We start from the raw sequence: 23286 nt of genomic DNA, 5'->3' as shown, positions 1-23286 counted from the left end.
AACTTCGTGCAGTCAGTTCTCTCCAGGCACTTTTATGTGGGGTCTGGGACTTGAACTCAGGTTATTAGGTTTGCACAGCAAGTGTCTTTACCCACTGAGCCATCTTATTGACCCTAAAATGTTTATTCTAAAATGCTTTTATTTCTCTTGATTACAAAAAAAGTCATTTTACACGTCTGCCTTCTTTTGTTTTTATTTATTTATTTATTTAGAGAGACTAACTATGTTGTAACTTAGGCTTTCCCTCAACTTGCCATCCTCCTGTGCCTCCCGAGTGCTGGGGTCTTCATCACACTTCGCCCTAAGCAGGTATTTCAATGTCCACCCTAGGACAACAATCCTACAAGCTACAACCTCTTATGGCAAGAGCCAAAGACTTGAGAAAGAAAAGCATTTTCTTCTATTTTAAATAATTTATGACCTATCTTTATTTTATGTACATTGGTGTCTGCTGGCCTATGTGTCTGTGTGAGGGTGTCAGGTCCCCGGAACTGGAATTACAGACACTTGTCAGCTGCCATGTGGGTGCTGAGAATTGAACTCAGGTCCTTAGTAAGAACAGCCAGTGCTCTTAACCGCTGAGCCCTCTGTCCAGCCCAGTAAAAGAATTTCATGGGGCTCGCAGAGCTAAGCTAAAGAGATTTAAGCTTTGGTGGGGAGGGCTGTTTTAAAGTGACTAAGTAGGGTGGTCCCACCCTGGAGGTTTCTACATGGAAGGGACATTGTTGTTCAGTGCATTGGATAACTGGCTTAAGTCACAGCACCACAGGCAAGGCCTAGGACATATCCAGTATGGAGAAGTCAGTATATCATGTAAGGCTCCTTCCCACTGGACAGGATGAAAATCAAAGCCCTCCTGTGCCAGGGGAAGAAGAAGAGACTGATAGGATTTAGGTTCAAGAGAGAGAAGGATGTTCTAGGTACCTCCTACCCAGGTCAAACCCCTAGGAAAAAAACAGTAGGAACACTGCAAGTTAGGAATCCAAGAGACAAACAATGAGTGACTCCATCTGATACAGATTTCAGACTAGCAGTCTACAAGTTCTGTTCAAGAGGCTGCCTATAGCACAGGCTACAGACAAACACTGGATGAGATATATCAGATAACAAATCATAAAATGGCTACTCATTAGCACCCTGCAGATGCTCTCTTTGGGACCCTCCCACATTCTATGCCCTCAAAGGTCCCCAGGGAGGACATACAGACACAGCTATGTGCTCTGGAGTAACCTCAGATTTGCTTACAAGCATGCATGCCAGGAGACAGTCACTGCTTGCAGACGATCCTCTGCAGTGAAAGCTACAAGCAGAGGTTAGATAGGAAGACAAAAGTCCCCAGAAAGGGCTGGGTCAGCAAGAGAGGACTCTGAGCAGCGACCTACAGCAGGCACAGGGAAACCCAAGGACCACAGAGTCTCCCCACATCCCTCCTTTTTCTCTGCAGTGACTACTTTTCATAATAAAATTATTTTAACTGATGTATAAAACATAGAAATTACACATAGTGAGATAATATATGTTCTACACATTGTGTAATATTTAAATCAAACATTTAAACACCTTTTCTTGGCGTTAAACTTTTTCAAAATACTTTTAACTTTTAGAAATGTGTAACACATTTGTTTTGGTTTGGTTTAGAGACAGAGTCTCACTCTTTAGCCCAGGCTGACCTGGAACCAGCTTCAAAGTCATAGCAATCCTCCTGCCTCAGCTTCCCAAGGGCTGGGATTACAGGTGTGAGCCATCATGTCTGGCTTCTATGACACATTGTTATGCAATATGGAGTCACTCTCCTGTATACCCCAGACCTTCTTGCTCCTTTCCAACTATACCTTATGAACAGCCCTTCTGGGTCCCTCTCTCCCACTTCCCCTCCCTATTCTCCAGAGCCTCTAGCTGCCACTCTAAACCTTGACAAGATCTACTCTTAGGTGCTGTGGATAAATGAAGTCATGTGGTACTTGCCTCATTTCCACATACTTTCTACTGCAGTCAGGGAGAGGCCCGGAAAAGCATGAACCATCCTCAAACTGTGCATTTGTCTACACCAGTGCTTCTCAGCCTTCCTAATGCTGCTGCCCTTTAATACCGATCCGAGTGTTGTGGTGAGCCCCCCCAAGCAAAAAAAAAATTATTTTTGTTGCTACTTCATTGTTGGGTGCCATCTGTTGTGGTGAATTAGTTGAACCGCTTTGGCTCCTGGTGGGTCGCACCTGCACACTTGCCCAAGAGCTCTCTGGATTCATGAATGAAAGACATGTCAACTTCATTTTGATATGTCTTGACTAGCTCAATGGTTGGGCATTCCTAAAACTCCTGGTAGCCAGCAAACACTCTCCTCCAGCCTTCCTGACTTAAGACCTCCTAAATCTATATTTTATCTTTGCTGTCCTGGCTCCTTCTGGGCAGCCCTTCTGGGAGCGCTTTCCTTCTTGTACATACATTTCAGCCATTATTCCCTCCTGTTCCTTCCCTGCATGGTCCACCCTATCCCTTCTCATGGTGGACCCTCTCCTCTCCTTTCTTCCCCCAGGAACCTAAAAGTCCTGCCTTTGTCATCCTGCCCAGCCATTAGCCATTGGCTCTTTATGAATGAATCACAGACCAATTGGAGACAGAGACCTTCAGCGTTTGGACATGAAGATTCCCTTTTTGGGGCCGTATTAAGACAAAGCATTAGAACCAATTCCCAACACCTCATAGCTGTAATCTTGCTACTGCTATGACATATAAGCAAATATGTGTTTTCTGGTGACCCTGTAAAAGGGTCAGTTTACCTCTAAGGGGTCATGACCACAGGTTGAAAACCACTGGTCTAGAAAACCTGGGAAGTGACTCAGACGAGCTCTGACTGTTTGTAAGCTAGAGGGAACTAAATTCCTTAAATGGGAGAGTTCAAGTTCACTGTCTCATTTCCTTCCAAACAGAAACAGATGCTTGAGAATACACTTAATGGAGTCACAGATAAGGAATATTACATTTCTGCTTCCCTCTACTGTATTAGTAAGCAGCGCTTTATGGAAAGACTATTTTGTTCTCTAGGGCAAAGACCTTATCTCTCTTCACCTAGATCCTAGCTTTGGTGGGTCTTGCTGAGGATAAGAAGAGCTTATACCTACACTGTACTCCCTGGTGTGGCTCTCCTCCCCAGTTTACAGAGAAGTCTATGAAAGCTGAGAAAGAACTCGCCTGACCTCATAGCTGACAACACACTGCGTTAGGGATTGAGGATTATTAACCATAATAACAACTCCATTTTTACTGATTCATGCAGTCACTCTGTTAGGTGACCTGGCCATTCCAACACGTGCAGAGAACAGACACAATGAGGTATTACACACACCGTGGGCTGAGCACCAACACTTATTTCTTCTTGCATCCAGAATGAAGATGCAATTTGACCAGCCACCTCATACCTCAGGCACCATAACTTCCCTACATCACCATGCTACGCCCTCCAACATGAGCCAAAAGATTCTCAAGTCACTTTTGCCAGATACTTTGTCATAGCAATAAGAAAATTAACCAGTATACCAATAAAAGGTAGGTGGAGCAAAAGAAAAAGAAAAAGAGGAAATCGTGATCAGGATGATTATGATGTGGTGGGTAATTTAGACGACAGGGAAGGACAAGGCACCCTGAAGGAACCCCGAATGCCCTGAACTGAGTCTAAGGAGGGAACAAAGAGCTGCAGGGAGAAGCTCCTCAACTGCTGGGGGAAGTAACAGAGAAGGAAACAACATGAAAGAAGGAAGGGGGTGATGGAAATGATTCCAGGAAGAGAGAGCCACATGTACAGAGGTGAGAACTTCAAAACACTCATCAGTGTAATGTGGAACCCTCTAGAAAGATCGGTAGTTAATAAGATCAAACTCGCTTTCAGACAGGCATTCAGAGACCTGTGAAGGAGCCAGAGAGGAGGAGGTGGGTGTGCAGCCCTGCACAAAGGCGGGGAGAGAGAGCTCTGCATGAAGGAGGGAGTGGCCGATGTGTGCACAGGCTGGACTGAGAGTGCTCTGTGCCGCTATTGGCAACGATTGGTTTAAACAGTGTCAGGGGTGTGAGCGGCCCTGGCTGCACCTCGGTAGAACAGAGAAGAAGAAGTGGGAAGGAAGTGTTCATTCAGGTGTCTCTTGAAAGAGATTTGGGGGTGGCGGGGGGATGGAGAGTGGACAGCATAGTTAAGGGGAAGCCTGAGATCAGAGATGTTTCTGTTTGCTTTCAGGATACTTTTGATACATTTAAAATGTTGACATGCCAGAAAAGACTTGTTGAGTATGGCGAGTTATAGAAAGGCTTGACCAGGAAGGCAGAAAGGTGGCCTAAGCACACAGTTCCGATGGAGAGAAAGAAAGAGGACTGTGGGACAGTGCAGAGGAGCCTCGAGTTTACGGTGGGAAGGAGGAGTTCTATCCGACGATGCCTGTGGGAGGTGATGGGCTAATGTTTATTCGTTTAGGAGTTGGGTGCTGGAACTCTCTTTACTGTATCTCAGGCTTTTTCTTCAAGATCCTACAAAGCCCCAGCTGAATTAATTCTCCCAGCAATGCTGATCAATAATAGATAGCATCCCACATTTTCCACAGGAAGACACTAAAGGGGTTGGTGGTTTGCCTCAGTAGGTTGAGTGCTAGTCTTAGATGCTCGAAACCTGGGTTCTGACCTCCAGCAGCCTGTAACACTGAGTGTTACAGTATGAGTGTGTAATTCCATAATGCCAGTGCAGGAGAGATGGGAGGCAAGACAATCATAAGGTCAAGGTCATTCCCAGCTGAGTTCGAGACCAGCTTGATGAGATGAGGGGGGAGGGGGAAAAAGGGGTGGGGACGAGAGTAGAGAAAGGAACTAAAGCTTAGAGAAGTTGAATAAATGGCCCAGCTACATAGCTGATATGAACCAAGATGCCTTACCAGACCCCCATGACTCCAGAGCAAGGTCTTTAGAGCCGTGTTCAAAGAAGGAAAGTAGCAGGTAAAGTGAGTCCTGGGCGAGCACAAAGCTAGCATTGGAGAAGGTAGGTCTGGCCGAGAGACTGAGAAGAAAGGGCAGGGTTTGCTTTCCTTAAGGATGAAGTAAACAAACCAGTGGTGAAGACAGAATCAGTCAGGGGAGGGACATATTTGAGATACATCCGAGGGGACAGCCTTGACCTTTATTCATTTGGGGGTGAGTTTGCTGGGAAGGAGGCGACTCTCAAGTACTAGGTTCTGCACTACAGCACGTAGAAGTCACGTGAGATCACCACCTCGCTTTCCAGCCAATGTAATGTAATGAGAGCGAAGGAATAATATAAGATAATGGATTGTGTCATGATAAGTGCCCCGTGTGCTATGGGGGGTGGGGCACCTGAGAGAGTAGCACAGAGTCAGAGCAGCCGCTTAATTTAGGGGACATGAACCCAGGTGCAGCAGGGCGCACTTAGAAAGCATCGTGATAACTTAGATTCTGATTCCTGGAGAGAGCTTCCACGCCCAAAGAAGGAAACAGAAACTTCTCATTTGAGGATGTAACCATCCCTCAGAGAGAGGAGCATTCAGTCCAGGCTGATGGATAGACCTTGACCCTAGAGAGCAGCAATTTGGGAACTGGAGGTTAGAACAAAGAAAGGCAGAAGAGCAGAAGGAAACTTAAAACCACGCTGAAGTCAGAACACACACCTCGAAACGCTCTCCACAAGCATTTACTGAGCACCTACTTTGGCCCCACCAAGTGCTTTCTGAACCTCATGGTAGATCCACAGCATAGATCTCGATGGTTTTACCATCTGAGAGGAGAGGAAAACAAACCTTAGGGAAGGTAAATGACTTGCCTTGGTCATGTAACCCGTTCGTGGCAGAAAGCCAAGTGAAGAAGCAAACATCAGAGGGCTGTGAAGGTGGCTGAGCTGTTTAGAGGACCCCTGGCTTTACAAGCAGCCCGCCAAAGATAACCAGCCTGCCCACAAGTGGAAGCAGCACAGGCCTCACTGAGAACACCAATTCGAGCACAGCCAAGCCCACACTTATATGTGACCTCGCATGACACATTAGGCTTTACTGATCTCATGATCATCACTGTAGAAGGACAGAGTGGATTTGAAGACATTTTTCAAGTAGAGTTACTGCTCTGTTGTGTACTTAGACCTGCCCTCATCAGCCATCCCATCTCCTCCTTCCCCTCAACACCATCATTGCCACACGCAGAGGACTTACTCAGGGCCATTGTCATCTTAGCCGTATAACCTCATGCATCATGACATCAGTGCAGTTAAGAAAGGGTTCTGGAGCTAGAGAGATGGCCCTGTCGATAAGGTGTGCTGCAGAAGCGTGAGGACCTCAGTTCAGGTCCTGTTTCAATCAAATAAGGTGGGTGGCTCCTGACAAAAGACACCTGACCTCCAACAGCACTTACACACGTGTGCTTGTGCATCTGCACATGTATGTACACACACACACACAGAGAGAGAGAGAGAGAGAGAGAGAGAGAGAGAGAGAGAGAGAGAGAGAGAGAGAGAGAGAGACAAAGACATCGGCTCTGGTTTTGAATCCCATATGACCTTGGGAGAATACTCTAACATCCTGAAGCCTGAGATGGAACGAAGTCTTACCTGTGAAAGGAGACCATGCCAGAACTCACTGCACTGCACGGCTCCAGTGAAGCAATCTATGAAAAAATGCCTGGTACTCACTGTGAGCGGTCAATCACGCCAGCCCTTAAGCTTGGTTTACAAGAGGAATGTGAGATCTGAGTGTAGAATTGCCTGTGGTCACTAAGCCAGTAAAAGGAGCAAGGTGGATTTGCCTATACATCTGGGTAACGTCAGAGCACGACCCTCCTCTCTTCCTCAAAGTGGGGATAAATGGTAACCCCAATCAGGCAAACACACTGAGCATATGTGTGCCACAGCCCTGCAAAGGCGCCACTTGGCTCACAGACTTGGGGCTTGTCCAGCTGGAGGACACCTCCCATCACCTTTTCTGTGGTGAGAACTGAGGCTATTAGGAACCGCCAAGAGCCTGGAAGACCTAAATTCTTTCCACCCCGCAACCCCGACAGTCAGCCTCCCACTAGTGGGTCTTTCACTGAGAGAGAGCCAACTTGTCCTTCTCAGCATCCTCTCCAGCCTTTAGCCAGGGACCACAAGTATCCTTAGCAATACACTGTGCTCTTCCGGGCATCAAATCAATTGATGGCCTGCAGTTCAGGATGGGATTCAGGAGAGCAAGGAATAAACCCAGACTTTCACTCCAAAATGGAGTTATTAGAGATTTCAAGGGAGAGTTTGAGGGGCCAGGAAAAGAGAAAGAGTGGCCCTGTTACCATGGACTCGCCTGGGTGTCTGGACCTGAGAAGCAACAAGGACAGATTGCAGCAAAGGCAGCAGTCATCACAAAGGCCTGCAGATGCACCGCCCTCATCCCTCCTCAGACTCCCCACTTTCTCTACCTACTCTCTCAGCCATAGCCTCCCCCTATCCATTTAATACACCCAGAGCAGGTGTTGCTGCAGGCAGGCCATAGAGGGTCCCTGAGCAAAGAGAAGTTCCACCTGGAACAACAGAAGTGAGTTAGGAGGGGCGGACAATGGGGGTGCAGGGAACACTACTGCTTCAGGAGCGCCCAACCTCCTTCCAGTAGCCCCGCCTCCTCCTGCCTGTAGCCGATGGCAGGAGGCAGCAGCAGCCTCAGGGTGGACCACTTGCTCCAGGCCTGGTCCACATCTCTTGCTGATGTGACCCAGCAAGTGAATTACTGGGGACAGGAGCAGTGACATATTTGTCTTCTCACCCACATCTTTTCTCTCCATCCTTCTCCCAGCAAGTTTTGCATTGTTTCCTCCGCACCTTTTCCCACCCCTGTCCTGTTTCTTCTACCATTTTTCTCCCCTGCCCTCCCACCATTCACGTTCCCTCCGCCGGACCCTCCTCCTCCTTGCCTTCTGTTTGTCCACAAACCGTGGTTGGTTCCAAACGCAGCTAAACAGCTCAGCGGCATCTGCTGTTATCTCTGGGGGCAGCCATGCTTGCATTAGCAGTGCTGCCGAAGCTAGAGGCCCGTGTCCTCTGCACACTAGCTGGGGAAGCCTGGAGCTCTGATCCAGAACCGCACTCTAGAACCTCACTCCTGGCCTCCCACACATTTTGGGCAACTTCTCTCCAACCCCTGAAGCTATTGCGCCCTGGCTCTGGCATACGCTAGTGTGTAGCGAGGTATGGCCTCTCTGCTCTTTGGTTCTCATGGGTGGCTATAAGATGCAGATACCAACAGCATCTCCACCACAAGGTTAAGGGGACTGCAAGGGGTTTACACACACACACGTGACAGGTAGAGTCTGACTTATAAGCAGGGACTGTAACTCCCATGTTCTGATGGAGTCATGATCCAGAACTCAATGCATAACACTGAATGCAGTCCTGGCCAACTGAAGGCAGTGGGCAGACAGCAAACAGTTCAGAAAAACAGGAGAGGAGGAGGGAGGTGGGGGCCCTCTGGAAGAGTTATTTTATTAGCGTTTCAGTTGGGCTCTCTCTGAACAACCCTCCCAGGAGTCGAAGCTCTGAAAACAGCACAAAGTTTGTGAGATTGGTGCCTTGCCAGCAGCAGGAAGGGACAGGCTTGTGTTCAGGGTTCCTGGAACAGTGGGCAGGATATTGGCGTCCTTTTGAACAGCCACAGAACCTCCAAGAACACGCCGTGGCCGCACATGCTGCCGGCTGCCGGCTCTCTCCCTCTGGTTCTTTCCTGCAGGGTGCTTACATAAGGGGAGAAATTGGGTCAGTATGAATGAGCAGTGCAGCTGGTACAGCAGGGAGGGTGGCTTAGGTAACAGTTCAAGGTCCAGCAGTCCCGATTTAGCTGGCATCAAGGGTGGACTTGAGCCTCCATCAGCTCCCAGGCTTGGGAAAAACACAAAACAAACAAGAAAAAAAAGATTTATTTTTAAACACTGTGTTTACCAAAGTACTCTCTCGAAAGCCAGCGTCCTCTTGCATTCCTGATCAATGGGAGAAAACAGCCCATTGAATAGAATCCAAGTGGCGCCGAGGGTAGGGACAGGAAAATGTGTTTATACAAGCTAAGGTGCATAAGCTACTGGAGAGGACAAATCCTGTTTGACTCGGAACCAAGCCACTGATTGGAATTTGCAGTGAGAATCACATCAGGGTCAGAATCTTCCTCTGTTCCTCTGTGTCATCTGTGAGACAAAGGTTTTGAAGTAAATTACTGTGGCTAATCAAGATTTGTGTATGGATTTTACTTAGGGAACAAACTATTGCCAGTTATGATATTTGCTGGCCAGCAATTGTGTTGCTAATTATAATCTCACACTTAACAATTACTGGTTTTCTTAAATGCTTAAATGATCTCTTTTTTACTGGTGTGTGTGTGTGTGTATATATATATATATATATATATTGTGTGTGTGTGCGCACGCATGCGTGTGTGTGTGTGTGTGTGTGTGTGTGTGTGTGTGTGTGTGTGTGTGTGTGTTAGAATAACAGTATATGAGCTTCCAGGGACTAAACCACTATCCAAAGACTATACATGGACTGACTCAGGGCTCCAACTGCATATGTAGCAGAGAATAGCCTTGTTGGGGCACCAGGGGAAGGGGAAGCCCTTGGTCCTGCCAAGGTTGGACCCCCAGTGCAGGGGAATGTGGGGGAGCAATAAGGGGAATGTATAGGGGGAATACCCATATGGGGGGGAAGGAATGGGGGCTTATGGACAGGAAACTGGGAAGGGGAATAACCTTTGAAATGTAAGTAAGGAAATATATCTAATAAAAAAATTTAACAAAAAGTATATCATCAGACTTCCTATTCTTAAGATACAGGAGCAGAAGAAAGGCCATACGGGGCTTCCAGCCGCTATCCCAGTGATCTTAGTAATGCAGTAAAGAAGTACTATAAAGCCAGGTGGTGGTTGCACTATCTTTAATCCCAGAACTTGGGAACCAGAGGCAGGCAGATCTCTGTGAGTCCAAGGCCAGAATGAGTTAGAAGACAGCCAGGGCTACATAGTGGAGGCCTGTCTCAAAAAACAAAACCACCACCACCAACAACAACAACAGCAACAGCAAAACACTGTAAAGCTCCACAGAGGCCAGTCCATAGCCTAAAAGATCTCCACATTCAGTATCGAAGAGTATTTCTCAGATGTGTTCTGTGGAAGAATGCTTCTGGGACCCTCAAACAAGGGAACATACCAGATTTTACCCCATAGGCTTGTAAAAACTCCACCAACCCCAGCAGGGTTCTCCTACATTCGATAGGGGAGGTGGGGAGGAAGACGAGAGGGAATCCTAAACGCTCAGGAGGGCTGAGTAGGAAGAAGCATCCAGTCGCACTGGGAACTCCCACTCTGCCTCTCATCTGCTGCCTCAAGCTGTCCATAGAATCAGTAAACTTTACATTAGCTCAGGCACGTGGGACTCACAAGATGCATATTTTCCCAGTCAGCCAATGTGTTACAGCAAAAACAATCAGACAGCTATCCTTTATCCGGCCTTCCTGTGCCAATCACCTTGTATAGCATTTGGGGAGCAGCAACGTATTGAATCCATACACCGTACAAACCTTCATTCCCCTTTCACAGATGAGGAAAACAGAGAGTCCTTGACGTTAGGTGATGGGCATGAGGTCACAGAGCTGATACGGGACAGGAGGGGATGGGGGTGTTAGGAACTTGCACAGCTGCTTCTGTTCAGACCTTTTAGAGGTATCCAAGAGCTGCCCTGGTGCTCCTCCCAGCAAGATACAAGGGAGGCTTACAGCATGCAGATGTGATGACAGAAGAGCTCTACCCATCTCCACTCCACGTATCTAACTCAGCCTCTGTCCTTTTGTTTTATCTTCTTCTCTCTCTCTCTCTCTCTCTCTCTCTCTCTCCCCCCCTTTCCCCCCCTCCCTTTCCCCTCTCCCTCCCCTCCCTCTCGTCCCTTTCTTTCTTTTCTTTTGACTACCTATGGGAACCTCCACACCACACATGTGGGACCTGTGATCTGGATGCTCCATTGCAGGCAGGTGCCACCATGAGGCCTTAAGGCCCTCCATACAACACAAATACTCTGTTTCTCCAACAGCCTGGGCTACCCACCCCACCAGGACACTGTCCTTTCCTGTTCTGCATACTTGTGCTTGAAAGCTGAGTTTCCCAAGCTTCCAAGGGACTTGGCATTTCTGGAAGACTCCTGGGAAAACCATACTCCAGTCTCCAGTCCCTAGGGATTCTGGTTCCACAGGTCTGAGATAAGATTTAAAATGTTATTTCTTACAAGCTCCTGCAGGTGTTGCTGGAGACGCCTTGGTTCGCACTTTGAATAAGACGTTTCTAGAAGTCCCCATACTCTAGACAGTATGGGGAAAGTTGCGTGGTGAGCGGAAGCCTCCCTATTTGCCCTAGAGCTAAAGATTGCCTGGATGAACAATGTAAAGTCCTCCACAAGCTGATCATTTCATTTTTATCTGATCATTTGTTTGGGGTCATTTACGTAGTAGCTGTGTGAGCAGCTTACTTTGTGTTTTTATATCTCAAACATTCCCTGAAAGGGGGCTAAGTTCTATGCACCACAGTCTCCATTGGTCTTGGTTTACAGAGACAGACAATGCTGCAACTGCGAAAGGACTTACTTCCCTAACGTATCATTCCCTGGGGCCAGTGGGGCCAAGTGAATAAGCCTTCCCTCAGATTCCATGCAAACTATCAAACATGATCACCTTCCACATCGGTCCCAGAGGGGAGGTGCTGGGCGGTCCAGGTGGGGTCAGGGACAGAAAGGGGGGGAAGAGGGAGATGAACTCGAAGCCTGCAGGCTTACTTATAACTAACTCAAAATTTACGTCCGAAAGGGGGGAGGGGTGCAGAAGCAAGGCAAAGGCAAGAGGATGAAAAAGAGAAAAGTGGTGGGGAAAGAAGGGAAGAGGAGAGGGAGGGAGGGGAGGAAGAGGGAAGAGGAGAGGGAGGGATGGAAAGAGGAAAGAAAGGGAAAAATCAGAAAGAGAATATTTCTTTAGAGTTCGGGGCTAAATATCCCTCTAAAAGCAGGATAAATAAGCACATGCCTGAACTACGTGAAAAATAAAAGCAAAAAGGTAAAAACACATGTTTTGTTGGTGGGGTTTTTTTTTTCCCTTGTCTTCAAGTTGCCTGACAGAATAGATTTCCCACAAATTGGGAGGTTTGGTTCTGTTAGTTATTAGCTTCAGAGAAGAAAGACTTCTACACACACACACACACACACACACACACACACACATTCAGATCCCCCCCTCCAGGGCAGACTACATGCACAATTCAGATATCAAGTCTAACTGTATCTGGGTGAACAGGGAAAAGCTTCCAAATTAGCACATATTAGAAACCCATCTAGTTAATGAAGCCACCAGCGATGCCGATTTCAGTTGTGTTTGTTGGCTTTTAGGTAAGCACTTAGCAAGTGATGACCTCTTAGGCTCCATGAGCGCTTTTCCTCTGTGCTCATCTGTAAACAAATATGATGGAGAATAGAACTACTCTAAGTGTTTTCCTCCCACGTGCTTTTTTTAAACTCTAAGGTTTTAAAGGTAGTAAAGTGGCCTTTTTCCCCTGAGATTTGAGCCTATGCAGTGCTTGAAAGGGAGAGGAACACAGGTACTTTGGTCCCCCTTCTGGTTGCTGGGACCATTTCAGATAAAAACACACTTAGGTAACCATATAGGCATTGGTACTTAGCCAAACCACCTGCCACAGGTGATTGGTTATCACCCAGTCTCCATGTCTGCTCCAGAGAACACCCTGGGACCAGGGCAGAACTGAGCTCAGCTGCTGACACATCCAGTTCCAGCTCCTTTGTCCGACAGGTGAGAAATCGGGTTTCCTAAATAGCTGAGGTTTCTATTAGGGCCACCTCAATCTCCAGGAGTAAATGAGACGAGCACACGCACGCGTGCACACACATACACACACACACACTCACATGCACACATACACACACACACTCGTGTACACACACATACACACATGCATGCATGCACACGCACACACACACTCATGTACACACACACATACACACATGCATGCATGCACATGCACACATACACACACTCGTGTACACATACACATACACACATGCATGCATGCATACGCACACATACACACACACTCGTGCGCACACACACACACACATGCACACACCCCTACACTCAAATGCACGCACACGCACATACACACCACACATACACATACACACACACTCATGCACACACACACATGCACACACACACGCACACATACACACACGCACACGCATGCACACACGCACACATACACACACACACTCGTGCACACACACACACACACACGCAATCAGGATCATAGATCTGCCACCAGCTCATATTCATCACTTAAATGTCCCAAAGAAGTCCCATCGTCCCAGACAAGTAGGAGTTTCAGCACTGATGAAGCGGGGTGTAAGAGCTGTGCTATAAGTCAGGATTCTGTTTGCAGTCCCGAGGCTACCTGTCCAGAGACGGGAACACTGGTTCTTTTCCTTGCCTTGCATGAGCATTGAGAGCCCGAGTTCTGAGACCTTCACTCTCCATCAGAGAGAGACCACGGCCTCTTTCTCATGTGCTACCTCCCTGTTGCACAGGTTGTGTGCACCGTGAATACTCGAACCTTTAAGAACTAACTGAACAACACCGGAACAAGGGGAGCAAAGAGCTCCAGAGGTTGAGAAGGGGTGGGAGTGGCGATGGATAATTACCTGACTCCATAGAATAAAAAGCCTGGGGGGGGGGACGACAGAGACCTCAGTGTGAAGAAGGACAGAGGAGTGGGTTCTAGACTAACCCCCGCTGTTCTGGATGCCAGCCATGCAGAGGTTCTGTACACTTTACTCCTTAGGGTATTAGCTGTCTTAATCGGAAACTCCACACACATCCCATTAGTGCTGCTGGGGACCTGCACATGTGAAATCCCACTGAAGACGTTTAATCAGCCCTGATTAAGTCACAACACCAACCCAAATTCATTAGAGTTTTAGAAAGCTGTCAGCGCCTTTTAAGGTGGTCTGGGCTCTGGTTGCTTCACAGCTTTCAAGGGCAATAAATATCCAAACCCTAAAAGCTTGAGGTTCTTCTGCCAGTGACCCTAAATACCCTTTTCTTCCTAAGAACTCTCATATCGCTGGCTTTTTGTTTCTATATTAAACAGAAATAATAATAATTTAAAAAAAAAACTTGGACTCTAAGAATTAAAGACCTTTCATTCAAAAACAGTGGGGTTTTTTCTTTTTCTTTTTTCTTTTTTCTTTTTTTTTTAGTACTTTGGCAAAGTAGCAAATTGGTGCCTGCTGTGATCACAGTGTTCCTGGAAACCAAAGTGTTCCTTGACAAGAGGACCACACATCTGCAGATCCTAAGAGTCAGTGAACCTGTAGGTCTCGCGCTGGCTTACTATTGCTAATTGGACACAAAGTTCACTGTTGAGGTCTGTGTTTTGCATCTAATAAATAAACGTATCATAAAGAAAACGGAGCCGAGGTATCATTACATCACATCTTGAGGAAAGAGGCCACAGTTCTGACAATCGCCTGTTTCGTTTCCTGTCTGCCGGCGGTGGCAAGGAGGCATCTCTAACCCCGTTTTAGAATGAGGGAACAGCCTGAGGGACTTGAGCTGAGGCTGAAATAGAAATGGAACTTGAGGATGACCTTGAATCAAAGCCAGCTCGAAAAGAAGACACAGGGTGGTGGTGACATTCCATCTGCAGAACATGACTCCGGGAAAACCATCAATAGAAAAAGCAATTCCTATCTAATCCTAAATGGCATCACGGCTCTGCCACTACCTGGGCAGACTCACCCTGCGATCTTCCTATTGGGGCTCGGCTGTGTGTCACATATGCCGCAGACCCTATGCTGAATTATTTTCCTGCCTAAGTATACCCCATGGAAAGCCAAAAGTCACCAGCGTTTTATAATGTGCACTCATTCTTGGATATCGCAGCCTGTTTTTAAATCTACTCAGAAGTATTTGTTCAGGTGGAAAGATGGCTCGGTTAGTAAAGCGCTTGTGGTGCTGGCTTGAGGACCTGAATTCAGACCCCCAGCACCCACGTAAAACAATGAGTGTGAAAGAAGAGGCTGGACAGTTCCTGGATCTCACTGGCCAGCTAATCTTGCCTAACTGGTTGGCTCCAGGTTGACTGAAAGACTGTCTCGGTAATAATAACAACAACAACAACAACAACAACAACGATGTAGATAGCTAGCAAGCTAGCTATGAGGGCATTTGCAATCAAGCCTGACACCTGAATTCAACCCCCAGGACCCTCACGGTTGAAACAGAGAACCAACTTCCAGAAGTTATCTGCTGACCTCAGTAAGTGCCCTGAGGCAGGCATGAACCCACAAGCCTACACACCCACACACCCACACAAAGTATTTCTTAATTTGTTTATTAAGAACAAGAAGCAAAGTCAGAGGACATAATTTCATCAAATCAAGAGCAAAATCACTTCTTGTTCTTGTAGTATGGGGATGATGATGTTGATGATGGTGGTGGTGGTGATGATGATGGTGATGATGGTGATGGTGGTGATGATGGTGTGATGATGGTGATGATGATGGTGATGGTGGTGATGATGGTGATGGTGGTGATGATGATGGTGGTGATGATGGTGATGATGATGATGCAGCGATGCTGAGGATTGAACCCAGAGCCTCAGCATTCAGCTACCTTTCCAGACCTGGACAAGCCAAGTCATTTCTAATGGCATCTGCTAAAAACCAAGGGACTCTACCATGACCACCTCAGCATCCAGTAACCAAGCCAGGTCAACTATTGAGGGCACAGATCTGAATCCCAACCACAGCCTTCCATTTAATTGTCCAGAAATGCATTCCCCAATGTAGGAAAAACACAGGCAGCCCTTCTGCTCCCAGATCTCGTGCTGCCATGACGAATTGAGAGAGAACACTGAATGTCTGTCTGCAACTTTCCTGTCGCCTCAGAACACCCCCTCTCTCCTTCCCGCCCCTGCTTTGCCACTTCTATGAGCTTAATGCCAGAGAGATTCAGAGCCCAAGGAATTTCGACTTGCCGACGACATTGAGAGAGAAGAGCTGAAAAGTTTGCCTAATGCTAAACTGTCCTCTGCACCCTGTGATGTGCACGACCCTCCCTGTCTTTGTGGGAAACAAAAGACACAGCAGTTGAACACGGAGGAGACAGAGGAGGAGGTAGAGAGGGCAGGGGGGAGTTCTGGACAGGGAGGGGGGACACACGCAGCCGGTATCCTGTCGAGCCACGGGATTGCTAAAATACACATGATGTTCATTTGACTAAGTAGCCATCACTCTCCAATGACTTGGGGGAAGGGGACCATTTTCCCTTATAGACCTAGCCTGGAACTGAACTCCTCTGCATCCGGTCAGCTCAGCATTCCAGTGACCTAAACTGAATCCTCTCTGGTCAAAATTGAGCAGCCAGTCACGGTGAGACTTGCCTGCCATCTCAGGGCTTGGAAAGTGGCAGGTGGAAGCAGGAGAATCCCAAGTTCAAGGCCATCCTTGGCTAGATAGCAAAGTCTAGGCCAGCCTAAGCTATAAGACACCCTGTTTCAAGAAAAGGATTGGAGAGATCTGGATCCCGAGCCTCACACATGCTAGGCAAGGACTCAACCATTGAGCTACCTTCCCCGACCTGGAAAAGCAAAGTCTCTTATAAAGGCATCTGCTAAAAAACCAAAACAACAGCAGCAAAAACAAAAAAACAAAACTAAGGACTCTACCATGACTACCAAGTATCTAGTAACCAAGATAGGTCAATAACGAGAGCACAGACCTGATAAATTACACACACACACACACACACACACACACACACACACACACACACACACACACACACACACATATATATATATATATATATATATATATAACATAATGTAATAAAATGATGGAGAACCTGGGGTCTCTGGGGACTGGTTTGAATAGAGAAAACAGGAGAACACAGGCCTAACCTAACTGCATTTAAGACACCAGTTCTCTCAGCCATCTGCTCCTCTTGCTGTATGCAAGACCATGGAGGGCTGCTGCCTCAGCACTGTGTCCTGGAGCCCGGGAAGCATTCGCTCCCTCTTTATCCACATGGGTGATTTGCTTCAGTGTGACTCGGCCTGAATTCTACTTACACTTGTGAGAGAGAAGCACATCGAAGGAATCTGCCCACCTCGTCGCTTCTTCTGTGGAGAGTCTCCTGGGAGGCAAGAGCATCTCTGAGTGTTTCTGACATGTCATCGTCGCCTCTCCCCCAGCCATCAGCCCGCCTCTGCCCAGGACTCCTTGGATTGGTGGAGAGCAAATGCGTACCATACCGGGAGTCTTGCAATTCTACTGCTGTGAACTAAAGGTTGGGGAGACCTCTAGGTGGGGGGCGGGGCTACAGCATAGAGGTAAAGTGCCTGCTGGTTATAATGAGGGTCTCGGTTCACTTCCCCAGTACCTGGAAAGAGAATCAACCTGGGTGGGTATTCAGAATCCTATACATTACTTTTGGTCTGGACAATAAAGGTGTGTAGCTATGCAATTTCAAGATGTCAAGATGATGGCGGCGGCGGTGGTGGGGCGGGTGACTAGTCTCGGAGACAAAAGAGTTAGGCTCAGCTCACAAACTCTACCTCTTCCTGTCACCTCAAAGTCTTCACCTCTTGGAATGGAGACAGCGATGCCCCTCGCAGAGGTGGGGGGGGTGAGTCGAGGTGACATCTGTGACATCATTGAGTACAGCATCTGCGCAAAGCAGGTGCTAAATCCAGATGCTCTGAATCTAAGCGTATTTTTAGGGTAACGTTGGATGCTTATCTCCAGACTGAGAGCTCAGGCTGACAAGTGTGTAGAATCCAGAAGTACTCTTTTTCCCTATCCAGGGAGGCTTTAGGCACGATGGGAAGGATGGGTTCTTAGGAGAACGAAGTTTCCCACATGAGCTATGTCTTTGTATCACTTGCGTGTAGGAGTAGCAAAAAGACCACAGAATGTATGGTCCTATGGTTTATCTGGTCGACTACTTGCTAGAGAACAAGGTCCCAAAAACACCCCAGAGTGTGGGAACCCAGGAATGCAAGGCAAGCCATGCTGTACTCACTTGAGAGCGCGGTTGGGTTTGTCCGGAAGGATGGCTGTGAAGTCACTACAGGAGTCCGATTTGTGCGACAGGCATCCCAGTCGAGTCCTCATGCCTTTGTTCCTGCAGTGGGCAGGGGCAGAAGGAAGGGGATGTCATGGCCACAACTGCCAGCTCTATGCCCTGGACCTGCTCCCCTGCCCACCCCAGGTGGCCCCTGAAAAGTCCATCAGCAAGAGCAGAAGCAAGGGCGGCGCTCACACCTTATTTCACTATAGAAATAGCAATAATAGGTGTGGGGCCCTTCTTCTGCCCTTCCCCTAAAGGCTGAAAGCTTTTTAAAGCTGATGTGGCAAGTTGATGGTAAGGCAGTGGCGGTCATTAGCTTGGGAGAACTTCTAAATTAGGATTCTCTGTAGGGAGTGGAAACACAGCAGTTACAAAGTAACAATCCCCACTTCGCTTTCCAGCTAGCAGGGCAAAGCGAAACGGTTGGTGGTGGCTGCAGCACCTAACTAGCTACGAAGCCATGAAAGCAGGGCGGGCACACAGGGGAGAGGGGTGACTCAAAATGCAGGGGTGCACACCAGAGAGGGTCAGAGCACAGAGTGAGGGGCTTAGAGGCAGGTCAGTCCCCAAACGGTTTCTCTCAGCCCATACCACCTGTCAGTACACAAATGGCTCCAGACCAGCAAGAATGGAATACCAATGGATGCCACCCAAAGAGGAGAGCCAGTGTCCCCTTCCACAGTCCTTTATGCCTGCTTAAATTGCACTATTTACCTTCATCCAGGGACTGGCAAACTACCTTCCTACAGGTGTGTATATACATGGCTTTACAGGAACAGACCACCACCATTTGCTCTCACGCGGTCTAAAAATGATTTCAACTTCAAGAGCAAAGTTAGGTAGCTGCAACATTGGCCGTATGCTTGGCCTATAGGAAAGCTGAAAATATTTACTCTCAGGTTCATGACAACAGAAGTTTGCTAACCTCTTACCTTTAATCATCACAATTCCTCCCACTGAGGGCAAAAGTAAACGGGGGGGGGGGGTGCATTGGTATAACCAGACCAGGTCTTCAGTCTGACTTGAAAAAGGAATTACCATAGGCATCATGGCAGATATCACCATGGAAACAGCCCTACAACAGGTCATCTTTGCACGCCAGCAGCAAGTCCTTCCGGCCTGTCTTCCTTTCCCTCTTTTTCACAAACCCTAAAACTAGATAGGGGACTTAGGGGCCATCTAATTCGTTCACTTCCATTAACTTCAAATGGATTTCCACTCCCTGGCCGGTTCGCTGTCTTCGTTCACAGAAATTTTATCTGACATTTGTCTACTGCGATGGCACCGTACTTGGCAGGGATGGACATCTGTATTCCACAGCACATCTCGGCAGAGCCCCCTCAGCTGGAGCATCCAAGTTTCCAGAAATATCCTCTCCCACAGGAAATCTGCCTGCAGGTCTCTGCCCCACCTCTCCTCCCAGGCAGGCTGCACAGAGCTGCCATCTATTCTGTGGCATTTCAAAAGGCTTGCGACAGCTCTTCTTTCTCCTGAAACAGAGAGCACCTTCTGTGCCCATTCACTCTTACAAATCACAGGGTACCCGGGCCATTCAAGCAACTGATTAAAAGCCCTATGAATCATCACTGCCGAGAATTCAAGCTCAGGCCGAACCACGGGTCAGGCCCCAACCTGCAGCGGACTCCGGTGCCTTAGGATCATCAATCATAAAAAATGGTCAGGTCCCTACCTCAAGAGCGACAAACAGGACTCTTGAAAAGAGGCAAATTCACACCAGCATTTATGCACCAAGGTTTCGAACAGGCTAGTTTAAAGGGCACTGCTTGCTCCCGAGACCTCTCTGAGGTGTTCAAATAGTTTACTGGAGGCAAAATGGTTTTCTCTATTTCTAGTCAAGAGCTGAATAACAACCTCCTTAGCCAGGGAAGAAATTATAGAAGCAGACACAGGAGAAAGAGGTTAAGAGGGGGAAAGAAGGAAGGAAGGAAGGAAGAAAGGGGGCAAGCAAGCAAGATAGGACAGAAGGAAGGTAGTAGAGAGGGAGAGGGGAAGGAAAGAGGAAGGAAGGGAGGAAGGAAGGAAGGAAGGAAGGAAGAAAGGAAGGAAGGAAGGAAGAAATGCCAGGACAGAAGGAAGGAAGGGAAGGAGAGGGAAAGAGGAAGGAAGAAATGCCAGAGAGAGAAGGAAGAAGGGAAGAAAAAGGAAAAGGAAAAGAGAGGCGATCACTTCCTCATCTTTCGCTACAAACCCGTCCCAGTAACGCACAATTTCAAACAAGTTCATGGCCCTTATCTACCCCTAAAGTCACCACCAAGAGCTTCTACCAAATCACCAGGAGGGCGTGGGGCTGATGCAGGTCCGCCTTACTAAGCTATAACTTTGTAAGAAGCACAAAGGCAAGAATAGCGCAGTGCACACACTGGACACCCAGCAGAACTAGTGCAAGAGGACCACAGAGAGCTTTACAGCAGGAGAGATGAGAGACCGGAAGGAGGAGCAAAGAAGAGAGGGGCAGGGACAAGAAGACAGGTCATCAATTCATTACCTGCGTGGCATCAGTAAGGCAGCCATACAGGCATCCGCTTATGGTTACCCCTTGGGCTTGTTTGCAGGGACGTCAGGGTAGGAAATAAGACTGCTGGGTTCAGGGATTTACCCTCTCACGTCCTCTCACCTAAAATCAAAGAGTCTGCTGTAAGAGGGTTCACCCCCTCACATCTGTCTGCAAGATACACCCTTCTGATGGCTCGCCACCATCTGAGTACTTCCCACAGCACCCCACCAAACGTCAGCACATTCTTAGCAAGGGCAGCCGACCAAAGACTGACAGGAGCAAATGCCAGGTGGCTCCACTGTTGGTCCGAAGTTCCTACTTCCCCAACCACTGGCCATCAACCAAAATTGGGACAGCACCCTTAGGGAGGCATGGGCCTGCAACCCAAAAATTACTGTTCTCTTTATCTCACAAGACTGATGCCCAAGTGACCAGCCCGGAAGAGACCAGGAACGAGAGGTCAGCACTTGCTCCAAAATAATCTGATTGGATGCTGCTCTGGTTCCCATCTCCCTCCAAGGACACCTGTCCCAGGTGGAAATGAGCCAGCATTTGAGAAAAGGGGAGCAAGGAGGGGGGTTGAAGGAACTTGGAGGTAAGCCATCAGACACCCTCACCACTGGGCATACTCTTTGGCAAGGATCCCAGACACAGGCCGAAGATATGAATATGCAAGTCACTTTAGCTCATACGGGGAGGGGGGTGAGCCTTCCTCAGCCTGGCCCATTCTTGACCCAAACCAGGGAAGATTTGGGGGTGGGGGAAGGGTATATGGAGGCTGAAGGATGATTGGCTTGTAGCCTCTTCTTCCCCTGGGTGTCATTGGCAGTGTTTCAAACCATTGTTCCCACAAAAGAGAGCTGATAGGATAGAGCTACCTGCCTATCCATAAAAGGTTCCCCTGGGGAACCCTGCCACCAAACGTAGAATCCATTTTAAAAGAAACCTAATTTGGATAAATAAGAATCCTGTGTGACTGCGCCATTTAAATGGTTTTGGTATTACCCTGAAACAGTTCACAGAATACTTTTACACATCACATTCAGAGTAATTATGTCATTAACAAAATGGACGGATGACTTTATCAACACTGCAAACAGAAAACAAAAACAGAACTCGGGCTTTGTGTAAAGGCTCATCCCACTGGGTCATGTTCTCCAACAACAGGGGACATCTCCTTAATCATTGTCCTAACTGGGATCGCACCTGCTTTCCAAAAGTGAGGCTATCAAAGCCCTTTACAGAGCTAAGGGTCTCCAGAAAGCATGTCTGGGGCACCTACGCCTCATTTCCTCTTGTTTATAGAATATGTTCCCAGGGGGGGGGGAGGTGATCTTGCCAGGGGCCTTCATTATTCTGTAGCTGAGCACACCAGAGGTCACAGCCCGTATACACCACAGGCAAGGTCGTTTAGGGCAGGGGACTACTGGCTCTGTCCCTGACTGCCTCTCTTCTCTGCCTTTCCTGATGTCAGCCCACACTGGCTTTCTAGTGCTATCCAATTGTCTCCTCTCCAGCACCATCCCCCCCACCCTGTGCCTCCCAAGTCACCCCGTGAGAGAGGTCCTCTTTGGACTCACAAATCAGAACCAGCTGGACGCTCTGCCCCAGCTGCCTGTCTATTCTAGGATCCAGAACCCTCGGGGCTCTTATCCCCACTTAGCCCCAGACTGACTTATAAGGGACAGATAAGGGGTTACCCAGAACCTGGGAAGTTCAAAGATGGATGTGTCGCCGCCCCCCCCCCAACCCCTTAGTGTATGTATCCTTAGAAGTGGGCACCAAGTCACAAGTGACTGGAGCAGACAGCATAGAAAAAGATGACATCCAAGGTGGAGAGAGGGCATAAGGGGGGGGGAAAGCAAAGATTTATAAAGAAGGGAAGAGAAATTAAGCTCAACGGGGAGAAAGCAATCAATATGCATGAAGAGGAAGATTAATTAAATATGTGTAATGCAACCAGCTTTCCAACACCTCAGAAAAAAAAAAAGGGAGAAAGGCAGAGCCAATACTTACTGTTGTTGGCCGGTCCTCATGGCCTGCAGGTTTTTGCCAAGTGGATGGTCAGAGATATTTCTGGTTAAGGAGCTCTGAGGAAAGAGTAGATCTTTCTTTTAGCAGTGAAGTCCTTGGCAGGTGGAAGGCATGTTGGCAGGGACACATAGGCTCACGCATGCATACACATAGACATGAGCATGCACGGACAAACACACCTCCCACCACTTGAGCCAGGCAGCGAGCGGCCCCAAAAGCTCTTCTCTCTGCTTGTCACATCCAGTAAATACTGAAGCAGCCTACACCCAGCAGGCGGCGGCTCAGCTCCCGGGCACAGTCTGCACGCCCATCCTCATTGGCAGGACGCAGGAGATGCCCCCAAGCAGAGCTGACCTGGCATGCATCCTGCGCCTTCCTCCTCTGGCCTCACTAACCTACAGCTCCTTTGGCTGCAGCTCAGGGAGAAGTCTCTCCCCAGCCCACCGCAGCTGCTCTGCCCCCCAGCCAAAAGTAGGTATTAACTCTTCTCAGGCCGCCAGGTAGCTGAAGATCCAGGGAAGGGTACTTTCCTAATGAGCTCTGCTGCTGGCTGGGAGGCTGAGAGGCTGGAGGCTGG

General features: G+C 48.1%; 1 protein-coding gene across 1 annotated transcript in view; it reads right to left on the bottom strand.

The window, feature by feature from the left end:
* The window catches only part of Rgs8 (regulator of G protein signaling 8), a 32290-nt gene extending 9214 nt beyond the window's left edge, over positions 1 to 23076 (bottom strand). Inside the window, 4 exon segments of the mRNA XM_032915060.1 lie at positions 17160 to 17224; positions 18113 to 18214; positions 22692 to 22765; positions 22974 to 23076. Coding sequence (XP_032770951.1) covers positions 17160 to 17224; positions 18113 to 18214; positions 22692 to 22711 — 187 coding nt within the window. The 5' untranslated portion in view covers positions 22712 to 22765; positions 22974 to 23076.
* Between the last annotated feature and the right edge of the window lie 210 nt (positions 23077 to 23286).

The sequence above is a fragment of the Rattus rattus genome, chromosome 10 (genome assembly GCF_011064425.1).
Source record: "Rattus rattus isolate New Zealand chromosome 10, Rrattus_CSIRO_v1, whole genome shotgun sequence".
NCBI lineage: Eukaryota > Metazoa > Chordata > Mammalia > Rodentia > Muridae > Rattus > Rattus rattus.
This window is presented reverse-complemented; position numbering and strand designations above follow the sequence as displayed.